Below are 17,583 nucleotides of genomic sequence, written 5' to 3' on the forward strand. Positions count from 1 at the left end.
TTCAAGAACTGTCCTTTTACAGGTTTCCACTCTGCTAGCGTCCTTTGAAAGGCTGCGAGTTGTCGTTACCAGGCAACAGATGTTGCGAATGACACACATTAGGAGCCTTCGGAGAACCATAAAGCCACCAAAAAGCCAGCAGGAAAAAATGAGCTTCAGTAATGGAGAAATTCCCTAGTCTCACAACCTCAGAGACACAAAGAGCTTTTACACCCACCCGCTTACCTGATTAAAAGCACCAGAGCCTGAGTTAAAGTTATGAGCGCAGGGGTCGCCCCAACAAAAACAGCAACAGATCGGTTTTCAGTGTTATTTGCAGGTATTTAACAGGCAGTACACTGCTACAAGGTTTATGTGGTGCTACAAAGCAGGCAATCACTCAATTATTACTGACAAAGTGGCTGCTAGCTAACAGCTCTGAAGAGAAAGCCAATTAGCCTAGCTAGACTGGATCAAACCGGGCTCTGTTCCGGATAAATGTTGACTGGGACAACAAGAGCATAAGGTGCATGTTTGGGTAGGAGGAGATGACAGAGGACAGGAGAGAGGGAAAAAAAATAATAATAATAGAGTGAGAGAATGCTCACTGAGGCATTTTAGCACGTTGGCACGCTGTTGGGTTCAGGATGTTTGCGTTTGTCGACTCCGATATTTCCCCTCCAGTGGTCAGAGGTGACAAGACTCTGGAGTTCACTCACTCTCTCCCTCCCCCTCTCCTGTCCTGAATCCTGTCTCACACCTAATGCTTTATTGGTATGATAAGTGTATGATACCAGTCCCATAGTAATGGAATTGAACTGCAATTTAAATATAAATACATAGAATAGTAATAAATTCTGTCTGCAGCCTTCCACACCGTTTCACCAAATAAACAGGAAACAGACCAGAGAGAAAAGATGGAGGGAAGTGGGGGGGCGGGGGGGGAGAAGCAAAGGGGGGAAACGAAAGAGCAAGAGGGTGAGACAGAGAAAGGGGAAAGAGATGAAAGAGAGGGAGACAGAAAGCAGGAGAGTGAGAGAGGGTCAACAGATGAGCTCCAGACAGGAACGCAGACAGTAGCCCGCTGCGAGACGCTCCGGGCGAGATCGATTTCACGACGGCGGCAGTCAGAGAACAGGGCTGTTACTCACTGAAAGAGAAACCTTCTATCCCAGTGCGCTGGCTCACGCTGCCAACGTTGTCTTAGCATGCTCAATCTGCATTAGCACTGACGGCAGGCAGGAACAGCACACACACGAAGATCAACAGAAACAATCCACTATTTCACAAGTGCTAATCGCTCAGCGACATAGGAACACTATGCTCTATAAAACTATCACTGCAACCCTGAGCTCTGACAGTCACTGCAACAGTCCTCTATGACACCATCACCGTAACACTTACTGTGCTCAATAACCCTAATCACTGCCCCACTGTTGCCCTGCTCTCCATAAAATGGTATCACTGCATTGTGAACCAATTTAATACATTGCCTTGAAACACTGTTACCTTAACTGTAACATTGTGTGCTATGACACTGCATACCTTAGTTCCCCATCAGGTGTTCACATGTTCTTAAGAAAATAAAACGACACAATGACTGTGACCCAGTTCTTTAATTACGGAAACACCTGAGGGCACCACCCCTCTGTGAAGAAATAAAAAATAAGAAACAAAACAAAAAATGCAACTGTTTGACGGCCGCGCCTAGTTACCAGGGCGCACACACACACACACACACACACACACACACACACACACACACACACACAACAGCTGAACAACAGCAGGTTTTCCAAGACGAAAATCAGAATCTTCCTCAATTCAAGGTTGAGTCCCAAATAAACTGGCATACGCGTGGCTGGAACCATCTACAGTGCAGTGTGTATTTGCACACGGACATGGATTGTCATTTTGGATCAGCTCCAGCACATTGGATTTGAAATAAAAGAATGAATGAGGTTAAAGTGCAGACTGTCAGTGTTAATTTGAGGGCATTTACAGCCATAGCTGATGATCTAAGAATTACAGCTGTTTTTATACTTTAACCACCTAAAAAACACTTTGGAATATCGCCGACAACAGAATAAGCATCAAAAACTGTAACAAACTGGCTAAAGCAGAGAGCTCAGGTTGGTTGGATCAAGCCCAGACCAGTTGGCTTCAGTTTAGCCCTGTGAAGGCTTGGCCGAGCCTGGCCCCGTTAGGTTTGGTTTAGCCCTGTGTTGGTTTGGTCTAGCTTGGCCCAGGTTGGTAGGGCTTGGGCCTGGATTCATTTGGTCTAGCCCGGCCTAATTAGGTTCAGTTTAATGCTAGGTTGGGTCGGTCTAGCTAGGCCCAGTTGGGTTTGGTTTAGTACAGTGTTTGATTGGTCTCGCCTGGCCGGGGTGGGTTTGGTGAAACCCTGTGTTTGGTCTCGCCTGGCCCAGTTGGGTTTGGTGAAACCCTGTGTTTGGTCGAGCCTGGCCCAGTTGGGTTTGGCTGGCTCACCTTGCACTTCATCATGTTGCTGACGCGCTCCTGCATGGTCTGTCCGGCTTTGGGCCTGACCAGGATGTACAGGGCTCGCACACCGGGGCAGGACCGTAGGAGCTTCTCCACCAGAACCTTCCCCATGAAGCCCGTCGCCCCGGTGATCAGAACGTTCTTCCCCTCGTAGTAATCAGCGATGGAGGCCATGCTGTCCGTCTGTCTGTCACTCTGTCGTCCTTGTCCCAGCCGGCCAAAAACACCTGTGCCAAACAGGGAGAAGAGAGAGAGATTAAGTAGTAAATATGGGAAATCAGAGAGTAAATGTAGAATAACCAGAGTAAACATGGTGTACAGGAGAGCAAATATTGAATAACCAGAGTAAACATAGTGTACAGGAGAGCAAATATTGAATAACCAGAGTAAACATGGTGTACAGGAGAGCAAATATTGAATAACCAGAGTAAACATGGTGTACAGGAGAGCAAATATTGAATAACCAGAATAAACATGGTGTACAGGAGAGCAAATATTGAATAACCAGAGTAAACATGGTGTACAGGAGGGACAATATTGAATAACCAGCGAGTAAACACAGGGTCCATAGCAAAAGGAATAAGTAAAATGAGGACATGAAGAGTAACCTGCAAATAAGTGCAAGTGAACAGTGCGCAACAAGCGAGTAATAAGTGTGTCAGTAAAATCAGGCACAGTGACAGAAGTGGCAGAATGAGTGACAGCAGTGTTTTGAATGTCGCTGGTGTATCGAGTTAAAGTGCTTTGAATAATTGCGTGGCCCAGGTCTCGTCTCCGCAGCTTAATATGCAAACAGACAGTCCTGCTAAAAGTCACCTGCAGGACTAGAGCCCTGGGTGGGAAAAAATTAAGAAGGGCGGGGCCCATGCACCTAGGAGAAGGTGTGCGATCGGTCAACCTGCCACTTGGCTCCAATCAGCTGCTAGCAGACGGTAGGAAAGCAGTTAGCACCCCCATCCCCCCAGGGACTGCAGTCACGGCACATCAACATTACGAAACCCCCCATTTGGCACAAGCAGGCAATGTGTGCAAAACACATCTGTGCTGGGCTGAGGCTCATGGGAGAGAGAGAGAAAGGGTCTTTACTTTGCCTTACTAGACTGCGGTGGGGTCACACCATAACCTTCTGTGAGAGATTTTAATAGCACGGCTACCATAACCATTGTCCCTGCAATAAGGGCTCAGACTTCCACTCAAAGCTCATCAATACCTGTTCGGGCAAAGATGGCAGCCATCCAGGGATTATGGGAAATGGAGTCTGTGGACAATTGCATTAATGCCGGTTTTCTGCCAGAGTCCATCAATACCACACCTGCAGCACACGGTCTAGTTTTAGAAGGAAACATTTAACATTGTTGACTTTGTAAGACCGTTGCAGCGACCTGCAGTTTGTGGTTCTCATTTCTGAGCAACTGTACTTTCACCATCTTCCCCTTTTATTTGGCATGGGCAGTTAACCAGCTTCAGTGGACCAACTCGTAATAAATCACCCCATGCACATCACCCAGAGGAACAAACACACTACACAGAGAGCACTCAGAGGTTAGACATGCTTTAGCTTATCATTCAGTTTAGTTTACACTGTGATGAAGTGTAACAGTGCGGGTTGCCTCCTCTATCTACAGGGAGCAGATTGTGCAATGCATTCTGGGTATTGGATGACTGCCAGCAACACAGCCCGATTTGGATGGTTTAAAAGTTATGGAGCTGTGCGAGTTATGAAAGTGTATGGAGGTATAAAAACAGTGGGTGCAGTTAGTTATGAACACAAATAGCTCTTGCACTATGATACTTTCATAACAAATGTATATAACTTTTTATAGTCAGCAATAACCTTGGTTGCTAAGAGACCCTGACAACTCAAACCAAATTACTAAATGATGGCCCTAATATCAACACAGGCAAAAGATATCCTAACCACAGTCTAGCAATTAAAAGCTACAACCAACTGCTCAGCATTCAGGGTTATGGCAAATCACTGGTGACCATTCAGGATCAAGGCCAATAATTGACTTTCCTTGAGCAAAATGGGCAACCACTTCTAAGCAGCAAGAGGCAGCATACCAGGGAGACTGCTGTAAATTCAACTGCTCAAAGATACAAACCAGAACACACACACACACACACACACACTCCTTGATGTCTGGTCAGTTCCTCTGGCAGCAGCTCAAAGGAGAGATGCCACTTAACTTTTCAGGAAAGGAATCAGTGGGGCCAGCCAAGTCTACATTAACCTGCGCGTGTCTGAAGTACCAGATAGGGCTAGCCGTGTCTGCATTAACCTGCGTGTGTCTGCAGTACCAGACAGGGCTAGCCGTGTCTGCATTAACCTGCACGTGTCTGCAGTAGCAGACAGGGCTGCGTCTGCATTAACCTGCGCGTGTCTGCAGTAGCAGACAGGGCTGCATCTGTATTAACCTGCGCGTGTCTGCAGCAGCAGACAGGGCTGCATCTGTATTAACCTGCGCGTGTCTGCAGCAGCAGACAGGGCTGCGTCTGCATTAACCTGCATGTGTCTCAGGTAGCAGACAGGGCTGCATCTGCATTAACCTACGCGTGTCTGCAGTACCAGATAGGGCTAGCCGTGTCTGCATTAACCTGCGCGTGTCTGCAGTAGCAGACAGGGCTGCGTCTGCATTAACCTGCGCATGTCTGCAGTACCAGACAGGGCTGCGTCTGCATTAACCTGCGCGTGTCTGCAGTAGCAGACAGGGCTGCATCTGCATTAACCTACGCGTGTCTGCAGTACCAGATAGGGCTAGCCGTGTCTGCATTAACCTGCGCGTGTCTGCAGTAGCAGACAGGGCTGCGTCTGCATTAACCTGCGCATGTCTGCAGTACCAGATAGGGCTAGCCGTGTCTGCATTAACCTGCGCATGTCTGCAGTACCAGATAGGGCTAGCCGTGTCTGCATTAACCTGCGCGTGTCTGCAGTAGCAGACAGGGCTAGCCGTGTCTGCATTAACCTGCGCATGGCTGCATCTGCATTAACCTGTGCGTGTCTGCAGTTGCAGACAGGGCTGTGTCTGCATTAACCTGCGCGTGTCTGCAGTAGCAGACAGGGCTGCATCTGCATTAACCTGCGCGTGTCTGCAGTAGCAGACAGAGCTGCATCTGAATTAACCTGCACGTGTCTGCAGTAGCAGATAGGGCTGTGTCTGCATTAACCAGTTCACTGGAGCAGTAGCAGAACTACAGGGGAGGCAGCTGGGCCGAGTGCCCCAGGGCCCCAATCCCCAGGGGGCCCTGCCATAATGTGTTGATTTGGTGGATGGGGCATTGAGTAGAGGGGCCCATGGTCCATTTTTGCCCCAGGGCCCAGTGTACACTTGTCCCGCCCCTGCGCTGGAGTACCGGACAGGGCCAAGTGTGCATTAACCTGCACTGGCAATTTAAGTAGAAAGAGGTTGAAAAAAAGGACAGAACCAGGGCCTGGGACCAGCAACACCAACCTTGTGAAGGGGGTACAGCATCTACACCAGCACAGGAAGCTGAGCGGAGAGCCCAGCCAGGCTATGTGCTGTTCACTGCAGTCCTCTGTGCTGGACACATACTCACGCACTGACTTCAATCAGACAGACAATACAAAGCACCAAATCAACCAACCAATAAATGTATGAACAACAAACTAATCAAATCAACCAACTACCGAATCAACCAAGCAGTCAACCGACGTAACAACTCAACCAACCGACCAATAATTCAACCGATCAATCATTCATCCAATTAATGATTCAGACCATTTTCATTTTCTATAGCATCTTCTATAAACAAACAATGGATACGTTCCAGAGGGAATGAAGCCAGAAACAAATCCCAGCCTCATAAAAGGGGACCAAGCTGAATTCTGGGAAGATGGCAGGATATTGAAAAAGAACAGCTCAGAAACCATGAAGGACATGGTGAGGAGGCGGATGGTAGAATCACAGGTGAAGAATAAGTTTGTTTCAGTGGAAGAGAGATGGGTACGCGTTTAGCTTATACATCTGTGCGAAATTGCGGCCACAAAAACTGAGCCATGTTCTTATCACTCCCCATCTCCTCATCCTGCACATGGAGGCTCTTATTTAAAATGCTCCACAGGGATTGAAAACCCCAGAAACCCAAGACTGTTCCATTATCACCAGCCTGGACCGGTCATGCCCGGAGATCAGGGAAGCGCTTTCCGCCATGAACAGCAATGACCGAGACAGCCTGGAAACCTGGAACAGCTTTCAGCGCAGAGTGAGTGTGTGTGAGCGCATGTGTGTGAGCGCGTGTGTGTGAGCGCGTATGTGTGAGCGCGTATGTGTGGGCACGCGCGTGTCAGCAAGTGGATGTGTCAGAGAGAATGGGTGTGTGTGTGCGTCAGAGCAACAGTGCGATTGCCTGTCTGTCTGCGTGTGTGTGTGTAACGTCTCTCTCTGTACAGGTAAAAGCAAGTCGAGCTCAGCGGTTCTCTCCACTCCTCATTCCTTGCAGCTGACGCAGGTGAAAGAACAGAAGAACAGCAGGATGCAGCTTGCTGGCCCCATCTCCCAAACAAAAAAATAAAAAAAATAAAAAAATTTCCACTCCGAGCAGAAATTAAGAAAGCAACCCTGGCTCCAGTCATAATTGAACGTGCATACAACAATATGCAATATGTACAGGACCAAATTCCAGGAGTAATCTCATATTGTTTTCACAGGAAATGACAGAAACAGCCATGTGAAGCAGACAGGAAATGAGCCCTCGCCATGGTGTGGGGAGTCCACAGGCAGGAAGAAGGGTTGCCAGAGTTCAGTCGGATGCTCTCCGGTATCAGCCATAGATACAGACACCAAGAACAAAACTACACACCTACAGCCCAGAAACTGGCAATCTGGAAAAGGCAAACAAGCCAAACCACATCACACACAACATACTCACTGAGTACTTTTAAGTAGTGCACACCTACCTATTCATGCAATTATCTAAAAATCAACCAATCGTGCAAGTAGTGCAATACATAAAATTATGCAGATACATGCCAGGAGCTTCAGTTAATCAACCATCAGAATGGGCAAAATGTGATCAGTAATTTCGACATGATTGTTGGTGCCACATTTGAGTAAGTCTAACTGCTGATCTCCTAGGAGTTTCCACACACAACATTCTCAAGAGTTTACTCAGAATGGTGCGAAAAACAAAAAACATCCGATGAGCGGAAGGTCTGCAAATCTGTTGATGAGGTCAACAGAGAATGGCCAGACTGGTTTGAACTGACAAAGGCTACGGTATTTCAGATCACCACTCTATACAATTGTGGTGAGCAGAAAAGCACAACACATTGAACCTTGAGGCAGATGGACTACAACAGCAGAAGACCATGTAGGGTTCCACTTCAATCAGCCAAGAACAGAAAGCGGAGGGTGCCGTGGTCACAGGCTCACCAAAACTGGACGGCTGAAAATTGGAAAAATGTAGCCTGGTCTGATGAATCTCGATTTCTGCCGAGGCGCACAGATGGTAGGGTCAGAATTTGGCACCAACAGCATGAATCCATGGACCCAACCTGCCTTGTCAATAGTCCAGGCTGAAGGCAGTGGTGTAATGGAGTGGGGAATGTTTTCTTGGCACACGTTGGGCCTGTTAATACCAATCATTGCTCGAATGCCACAGCCTATGACAATTGTCACTGACCATGTTCATCCATTCATGGCCAATGTAACAATCTTCCAGCATAATAATGCACCTCGTCACAAAGCAAAAATCATCTCAAACTGGTTTCATGAAGAGATCAATGAGTTCGATGTTCTTCAGGGACCTTCCGAGTCAGCGGATCGGAATCCAACAGAACACCTTTTGATGTGGGAGAACGGGAGATTTGCAGCATGAATATGCAGCTGACAATTTGGCAGAAATTGCATGATGCAATAGACATCATGGAACAGAATCTGAAAGTTTTCAACATCTTGTGGAATCTATGCCACAAAGAATTGAGGCTGTTCTGAGAGCAAAGGGAGGCCCTACCCAGTATTAGTATAAACTCACCGAGCTTACACCTACTTATTCATGCGATTATCTAATCAGCCAATTGTGTGGCAGCAGTGCAATGCATACAATCATATACACACAGGTCAGGAGCTTCAGTTCACATCAACCATCAGAATGGGCAAAAATGTGATTTAAGTGACTGACCGGGGAACGATTGTTGGTGGCAGAGAGGTTGGTTTGAGCATCACAGAAGCTGCTGATCTACTGGGATTCACACACACTAGTCTCTAGAGATTGCAAAGAATTGTTGGGAATAAAAATAAGTGAGCAGCAGTTCTGCAGACAGAAACGCCTTGTTAATGAGAGACGTCAGGAGAATGGCCAGACCGGTCAAAGCTGACAGGAAGGTGACAGTAATGCAAATAACCACATTCTAACAGTGGTATGCAGAAGAGCATCTCTGAACACACACAACACATCACAACTCAAAGTGGATAGGCTACAGCAATAGAAGTCTAAAAAATAAGACTAATAAAGACCTAAAAGTGCTCACTGAGCGTAGGTGTTCCTAATGAAGTTCTCCATGCATACGTAAAACTAAAATCATTGAAATTAATAGGCCTCCGATTGGTCCTCCCCAATGTAGTCAGTGAGGCATCTGTGTAGAGGACTGACCCCGGCAGCACCCTGCTTCAGCATTACTGAACCATTACTGTGCAGCTTCCCTAAACTTTTACCCACACATACATACAACGGGGTGTCACTCAACAAACCGTCACACAGATCCGTCATGACCCCAGTGGTTTGTGTGACCGGAGGTTTAGTTGTGTGAAAGTTTTAGTTAGTATGCCTACCAACTAAAATGTCCATAAAAATAAACTAGGCACAGAAAGAGCCGCAAACTTTACCATTTCCGTTCATTACTGCAACCACCATGCAAAAACATGGGCTTTTCACCCTTAATTCACTTTGTATCCGTAACATTTGCCAGCGTAATGGCTTCTGCTCTTCGATTACAGGCAGGCTCCTCTGTGAGACGGGAAAGGTTGGTGTCGTTTGTTACAATAGCGCTGTGGCCTGTCAATTTAACAGTGTAAACTTCTGTCAGAAGTTCTGTCAGACAGGAAACGAAGCACAGAGCCGTGTTCCCGCCATGGCTGAATGCGGTGTACGATTACCATGAGGGCTGGATCGTACGCCGATTCTGTAATTACAGCACCTACCCTGGCTGGGAGAGGCCCCCCGAAAACCACATTAGCTTCCCTCAGCTGATCCCAGATCAGTATCCTGGCCCAACATTGCCTGTCACTCATGCCCCTTCCCCCCCCCAAACTGCCCCCACTAACCCCCCCTACCTGCCCCACTTATCACACCCCCCCCATCCCCTACCCCTGCCAGCAGGTCACTCAGGTAATACGGAAAGAGTAGTATCACTTCCTGAAGGCTTCTTTGATAACCAGCCCTGCCACCCATGAAAGATACCGTCCGTTTTAATAATGGATGACCTACACACCTTTCATTCAAATGCCCCTGACCAGCCAAACAGCCTGCCGCTACGCTACATGCATCACAATGAATTGAACATGAAGCTAGGCTACATGCATCAAAGTGGCTATAAAAAGAGGCTACGCTACATGGATCCCAGACTGAAGATAAGCTAAGGCTGTGACACTAGCAGCTGCAAAAGGCTTTGTTCAGGCAGGAAGGCCCGTCTCATCAGGCCCAGAGCAGGGAGGGATGGAGAAAGAGAGAGACTGTAGCCATGGGCAAGTCAGTGCAGCTCACAGCACTGCACTCTCTGAATCTCATCTGTCTGGGTGGGGTGGGAATAAAGACCTACCATCAGCTGGGAGAGCAGGGACGTCAGGGGGATTCTGGGAAGGAGTTTCACACAGGAAATCAGCAGCGTTTGTGACTCACAAGTGAGTTAATCACCCAGAAACAACCAAACATCTCGGCACAGCACTGCATAACACGCAGAGAAACTGCACTGCACTGCACTGTACTGCATACTCCAACGCAACAAATGCATAACACCCAGAATTAAACGCTTTTCGATTAATAATCCATACATAAACCCTGGTAGCGTTTGGGCAACATGATCCAAGGTCATAGCAATGATATTTAGGCTATATCCATACATGCTAAACGGTCAGGCTTATAGATCAACAGCTTATCCTATAAAATACCCTGATGATCTTCATTTCAGACCAGAGAGAAGCTTTCAATAAAGCCAGATGCAGAGGAACTTGAAGCAGGAAACCGCATCAGAAGATCGTCCGACTCATCACCCGATAGGGGACGACAGCGGGCACTGTTGAATAAACCCAGGGAGCCGTTTTTTTTACCGTTTTCTGTTGGACTGTGGCTCACATCAGGTGGCGGAGAGGGAGAGAGGCTACGGTTAGCGTGCCCATCAGGATATCCGTGCTGCCCTGCTGGCGGCTAAGACTTTCCAAAACTTATGGTTACAGTCTTAAGAGCATTAACCACCGGGCTACTTACTGTAGCACTTATGAAATATGCTTGTATCCCTTATTGTAGTTCTTAATATACAACAAATGCATTGGTTACTGCTGCTCTCAATTCAATGCTTATACTTAGTGATAGCAAATACACTTGTATTACTGTAGCCCTTACTAATGAAACATATACACTTAGGAGCTCTTACCCCCTCATATTATGTATGTGAGACAGGCAGTTAGGGCAGAGTACAACGTTCTTGCACCCGAGAACCGGCCTGTCATACAACGGGGATCAGGAAGCGACGTCTGAGGGCGAGTCGCACGCACGCGCGCGCGCGGTCACACACACCCACTTCCTGCCGTTTCCACAGAATCGGCAACAGCAAAACCATAGCTCAAAACCCAAATTCTGTCCAATCAAAGGTCACTTCCTGTGTGCACAATCATCCTTCATTCATAACCTTCCTATCTTATCTTCTGAGGCCAATGAGGGGTGGATATCAGCTGTGGTACTGAATACAGGTACTGTACAGTAGCCGGAGAGCACACTGAAGGAACAATAAGCAGCAAAAGGCCACAGTTTTGATGTTATCTGCAAGTCTCAGCAGGCAGAAGAGATTAATTTGATAAATATTATACACAGCTATGCACCCTGTAGGCCCCCCATCCACGCACCAGGCAGACCGTAATCCTCAAAGTCACGCTGTCCTCAAAGGCACTGCTGGGATCTCTCTCCACCCCGGGGCTCATTAATAAGACACAGGAGAGACCAGGGAGCGTTAGCACAGTTACAGTGAGTAAGAGAAAGTGTGTTCATACACGTGTTAGACCTGGACTGCAAGGCTAGATTAGCACAATGATGTTATGCTACAGCTGTTAGGCTGTCATGCTAGTACTCTCGCCACAACATTAAGACTCATGCCATGATGCAAAGACGCGCGGTGAGACATTAAAGTTATTAAAATCTTATTACAGAATCTTGAGAGCCTGTGAATACCATTTCTTCCAACTGAGTTTAGCTTGAGGGCGAACGGCCACTTTTAAGAGGGAAACGCCAGCACATTTAGCTTCCGGTTGATTTGGTAAGACCCTTGCAGAAACCTGCTGTTTGGGCTTCATTGCAACGGCGTGTCCAAAGTGCTTCATTGTTCTTTTACCATCTTCCCCTTTCTTTCAACACACTGTCCCGCTCTCATAACAGGACTCCAGAGCACAGTGAATGTTTCACTTTGCCAAGTCAGTGAAACACCCAAACTCTCCAGACCTTTCAGGATTTAATACAGCAGCAGACGCCCCAAGGACAACATTCCATAAGATCAACGGGGACGGAGGGTGCGGGGTTTAGGGAAGCAGGTGCATGGTTAAAATAACCCATCTAATCTACAGCATAACATGAGAAGCACCGTCTGCCATCCATAATCCTTCACTCAAATTCACCGAGGTCACACCCAGAATCCTTCACTCAAATTCACTGATGTCACACCCAGAATCCTTCACTGCCACTACACTCACACACCACACTCCCAGAATCTGTCACCCCCCCCAAAAGGGGACCAGGGCTCTCTGTTTGTTTTACCTCCCATATCATTTTCCTTTGCCCGACCCGGAAATCGATCGAGGTCCGCCATCTTTAAGGACATTCCAACCCATTAAACATTCCTTCCAAGAGCTAGAAGTAGCAGTTAAGAGGCTCCTGAAGATTCCTTTGAGCAAGGAAACAAGAATATACTTTGCGGAAGTCTTTTTCGGAAAGCGCAACGTATAAACTATTCACCTGCGGATACAGACATGGCAGATTGGGAGTGGTGTAACTGAAGTGGCTCCAAACTGTGGTTTGAAGGGGCAAAGACATTCCTTTTGCCTAATTCACACTAGACTTCCCTGTCCTCATTTCCTCCCAAAGGGTAGAGCTAGAAGAAAAAGGAGCAAGGAAAGGAGGTGAAAAATAAGTGTTTGGAAAGAGCCACTGGGGCTGGGTTCGATTCCAAATCATTTCCTTCCTAACGTTCCCTTCCCTTGCTTCAAGGGGAATCCCCAAAATGCCAGGCTTAAAATATGGAGGCCAGGCCAAGTGGGGTTGGGTTCCAAATTATGAAAGGGGAAGAAGCAATTATATTCCCTTCTCCCTCATTTTTCCTCCCTCCCACCGAAATGCATATAGGAGTAAATCAACGTGCTTTCTAATGGAAGAGATTATCTTTTCTGTAGAAATTTGGGAATAATGAGCTCATGTTGAGGAATGGGATGGGGGGGGGGGGGGGGGGGGGGGTTAAGATAATGAAAATGTAACTAAGATACTTTAGCCTATGGTTTTTTTGTTTCAGTTTTAAGTGAGGTTTAAGAAATTCTCACTAGTGTTAGTGCTAGTTTGCTTGTTTTCATTATCACTAAAAATAAGATCAGGTGATTGCTATTAAGTATTCATGAACATACCAAAGTCATCCGATGGACAAATAACAAAAACCAGGTTACTTGGTTGCGAGGGCAGCTCAGTACAGTTTTGGTTTCTTCATCCTCCCTTGCAGAGCACCTCTTACATTTGCATGTCATTATGTCACAAAATTAGTCAGGAAATACCTTGCTTGAGGGAAGAAGGCAAGGGAAGGGAATGTTAGGGGAATTGAACCCAGCCAGGGACAGACATTTCACCCCGAAGCTCTGTCTCCAGTGGTTACCGGAGGTATTGCAGCTGCTGCCGAAAAGCAAATTTCCCCACTGAATTCAAAACGACAATTTTACCATAGGGAATTTCTACTATTTTGGGCAGTGCTTTAAAATTCAAACTTTTCTTCACAGTAAACCAATTACTCTCCGGGGACCAATTTATGTTCTGAGCCACACAGAAGATGATATAGGAATTTTTCTATTCATTCATTCCTTCCCTTTTAGGTATCCAGTACACACGCTCTGGAGCCAAAAAGCCCCAGTCAAAAATGGCAGCCTCCATGAATTGGCTTCTTGCACCAGTGAGCAGCTCCCATAGGAATCTTTGGAACTGGCAAGCAGAAGCTGTCTCCAGTCCTGCTACATCTCAATGCTTCCACCTCACACCCAGAATCCTTCACTGCCACCTCACGCCCAGAATCCTTCACTCCTGCAACGTTCCCAGAATTCTCCAGAGCAGAACCCCTAGTGACTTGCCACACCACGCTCTGCAGGCAGACTAAACTAAAGATCACAGGCCTGTTTCACTCGCCTTTAAACATTTACAATGATCCACTTAACAGCCCGTTCTCCTCACACAGCCCTGCTGATGCACCAGGAAAGGAAGCAGCCAGCAGCTCTGCACCGCCGTGCCCAGCTCACAGCGCAGGGCAAACACAGTGCCCAAACGCAGCCAGACCACAACCAAACCTGCGCACCACACATGGCTTACAAACGAACAGGCTGGCAAGGACAAACAGAACGCGATTGGCTCTCGAAGATAGACAGAGAAGGTGAATTCCTGGTGAGGACATACAGAGAGAGTAACTGGCAAAACATGGCCAACAAAAATTCAGCCAGCAGCTGCCAATAAAAAAAAAAAAAAAAAAAAAAAATAAAGTATTTAAACATGACGCATGTTTAGAGATAAGAGCGGTTTATCGTTCTTAGGTGTGACCGCACCTGAACGGAGCCCAGCAGTGTGCAAACGTCGACCTGCTGAAGGACAGATGAAGGAGGGCAGCAGGGAGGCAAGCAATGTTTGGCAGCAGTACTGGGCACAGTTTTAGGGGCACAATAACGAGGCACATTTTGCAGTTTAAACACTGAATATGAGCTAAACTGGGCTGACAGAGAAGGGAAAGCCTAAAAGATTAGGCTAGAGAAAAAAGGAGCAAAAACTAGACTTCAATGGCTCAACCTAAAAATAAAATAACTGGCACAAAGCTGTCTGGCATTTAGGCCTGAAAACCACAGCTTGGTGCAATCTTAGAAACCTAAATCATATTACACTTGCAGCACATGGCAAAAAGGGTAGCAAATAAAAAATATTAAATAAAAATTTTAAACAGTTCAGTATTTTACCGAGGGACAATCTCTGGGGTCTGCAGTGAATTCTAAATCTAAATATAGATTGGCCCTTGATGGTAATAATAGAAACTCTGCAAGGGCTAGATTTAGAATCTTTACCTCTCCATTTTTTCAGCTGAAGATACCCGTTAGCAGACATGTTTGAGATTACATTACTGTTCACATTGACCAATTAACCATCTTGGAAAAAGTAAATGACCTGCATTTAAATATGTGATTGCATTCAACCATTAACTACAATTCTTCATAAGTTCAGCTTGACAAGTTGGTTTTAGTTATGCCTGACTCACCAAAGTGTGCTTGCAAAAAAAAAAAATAAAAAAATAATTTTAGTGTTCAATTAGTCACAGCTGAGAACAAATATTGATTGAATCCCATCCCTGGCTTGCATTATAACACAGCAGCATACCTTTTACAACCGTTAAAAGTTCCAAAAGTATGGCAACATAATGATTCAATGAGTGTTACTAAATGGGTTTGAAACGGTTTCAACTCTCTAGATAATAGACCTAATTGCAGGCAGGATAGTGCAATGCATCAAAGAGTGAGGACAACAATCACTCACTCCATCGTGGTTGTTCATTCTGATATAGCCAACACGGGCATTTTCACATTGTAGAGAAAGGAATAATAACCATGAAAGAATGTTCACAAAAACGTCTCATCGCACCGCACCTACTGATATTACTACGACATCTGATAAGGTAGATCTGCCAAGCGCGTCTTGAAGTCACCCATTTGATTCATAGGATTGTTAGAACTTACTTTCAAGACCTCCGACTTGGCTTCACTTCATAAAAATGAATAATTAAAAACGCAGAAGCAGAAGCTACGCTCAGAACATTTCGAAATTATCACAAGCCGCAGAAGAACGTTCGTCATTTTAACCATCTGCCATGGGAGCCCTACCGAACAGAGCGTGGCAGAGCCTGGAGATTACCCACTAACCGCTCACGAAGTCTCACTGCGTATCAAAGTCATGTCGGTCGTACGTAGCCCCATGAGCAGGTTAGGCTATATTAGGCTACAGTTCCAGCCATCACACACATGGTTTGCATTTTTTTTTTTTAAAGCAATACATTCAACTCACTATACTCGCATGTATGCAAACCCTCGACATGTGTGCTTAAATGCGAGCTATAGTCTACATAGTGAACACAGGCACATTAGCGGAACATTGATAATATGCAAGGCATTTTAAGACAAACTAGCTAAAATAACGTTAGCCCGTCACATAGATTAATGCCATTTATCAGCAGACTACTAATCACAAGCACTCGCAGAAAAAAAAATAAACGGACACATGCATACGCAAAAAACAAGAACACAACACGTGTCTTGGTCCCAAATTCAAATTCCACAACAAACCTGCACATAGCTAGCCTAGATTTCAATAGCTTGCTGGCCAACTAGCTGCCAGCTTCTGCGTCCCGTTAAACGACAAAAACTGCACCTCCGCCCTCTTCATTCAATGAATTCGGCCGGGAACTGAACATTGGACTTGAGACGACGTACAGTAGCTACCGGCTAGCTTTCTTGAGAACCTGTAACCAAAATCACACCACCAGCTTTCAGAGGAACCGATAATAATTACCGGCATTTCCTCTGAGCTCATTTGAGGACGCAATTATCTGTTGCAAGCTTACAGCCCAATTAAGCAATTAGCTAAGCGTGCCTGCAGTGATTACTCGGATACCCGAGCGTTACATCTAGGCTGCTGTCAGCAAGCTAACGTTAGCAAGGCTATGTTTCACAGATTCATGGAGATATTTCAAATGCTGAATTCCAGACTGTAGCCTTCGTAATTATCAATGATTGTAGGCTACTTTTCGATATTTACCAGCCTCCAGTCGAGTAAAATTATGGGTTATTTAAACGTAACGTTAGTGACGTTATCTGACAGACGGTAGGCTGATGTAGGCTACATCACGCATGATTTCATTTGACTTCACATGGCTTCTTCAAGGCAGTCAAATGACAGGCGGCCGAGAGATGCTCCCGTTAGCTGCGCGGCGCTCCCACCTAACATGCGAATAAATCTGCGTTTTACGTCGCTGTAATTCCCACCCCGATATCCCTGTGCGTATAGTCTACACATTGCAGAGAACGGTACATTAACCTTACCGTGATCATGGGTAGGGATCCTCAGTCCCAGTTTGCACGTTTGACTGTAAATGTCAAGAGGACCCAGCCAAAATGCCTGAGCAGTGGATGGCGAGTCTCCTCCTCTCTACGTGTCCGTGTGTCCCACAGCCCTGTACGGCGGAGTGTGCAAGCTGACCAGCCTGTTCAGGAGTCGGGACCGAAAGCAGATTATCGCAGCGCTCAGGAGGTTGTCTATAGCTACTGCTGGGACTGGGCGTGCGCGTTTTCCACGGCAATTTAAGAGGACACACCCTTGTTAAACACGAAAATCGTGTATCTTAACTTCTTTATAGAACTAATGACAGGACGGTCATAAATCAAAATCGCAAGATTGCGTTCTTATTTTCATTTCTGGATTATCGAGATGTGAAGTCTGGCGATTGTCTTGGTAATTAGGGAGAAATTGAGAATCATTTGATAGATCTACATGAGTTATTTCAAACCATATACTCATTAGCCTACAGCACGCATATTTGATTTCACCTGGGAGACGGTTAGGCTACTTATTATCAGAAACATGTCCAGCATTACTGTAGCC

At 46.2% G+C, this 17,583-nt stretch overlaps 1 protein-coding gene across 2 annotated transcripts in view; it reads right to left on the reverse strand.

The window, feature by feature from the left end:
- Window positions 1-17,256, reverse strand: part of si:dkey-97m3.1 (fatty acyl-CoA reductase 1) — a 39,316-nt gene extending 22,060 nt beyond the window's left edge. The window contains exons 1-2 of one of the 2 annotated variants that reach the window (XM_061251713.1): window positions 17,025-17,256; window positions 2,470-2,711 (exon numbers count right to left, since the gene is read on the reverse strand). In XM_061251713.1, the coding sequence (XP_061107697.1) occupies window positions 2,470-2,658 (189 nt within the window). In that variant the 5' untranslated portion in view covers window positions 2,659-2,711; window positions 17,025-17,256. Of the gene's footprint in view, window positions 1-2,469; window positions 2,712-16,268; window positions 16,498-17,024 lie in introns of those variants that run through there. The other variant, XM_061251714.1, reaches the window with a different exon arrangement.
- Between the last annotated feature and the right edge of the window lie 327 nt (window positions 17,257-17,583).

The sequence above is a fragment of the Conger conger genome, chromosome 8 (genome assembly GCF_963514075.1).
Source record: "Conger conger chromosome 8, fConCon1.1, whole genome shotgun sequence".
NCBI lineage: Eukaryota > Metazoa > Chordata > Actinopteri > Anguilliformes > Congridae > Conger > Conger conger.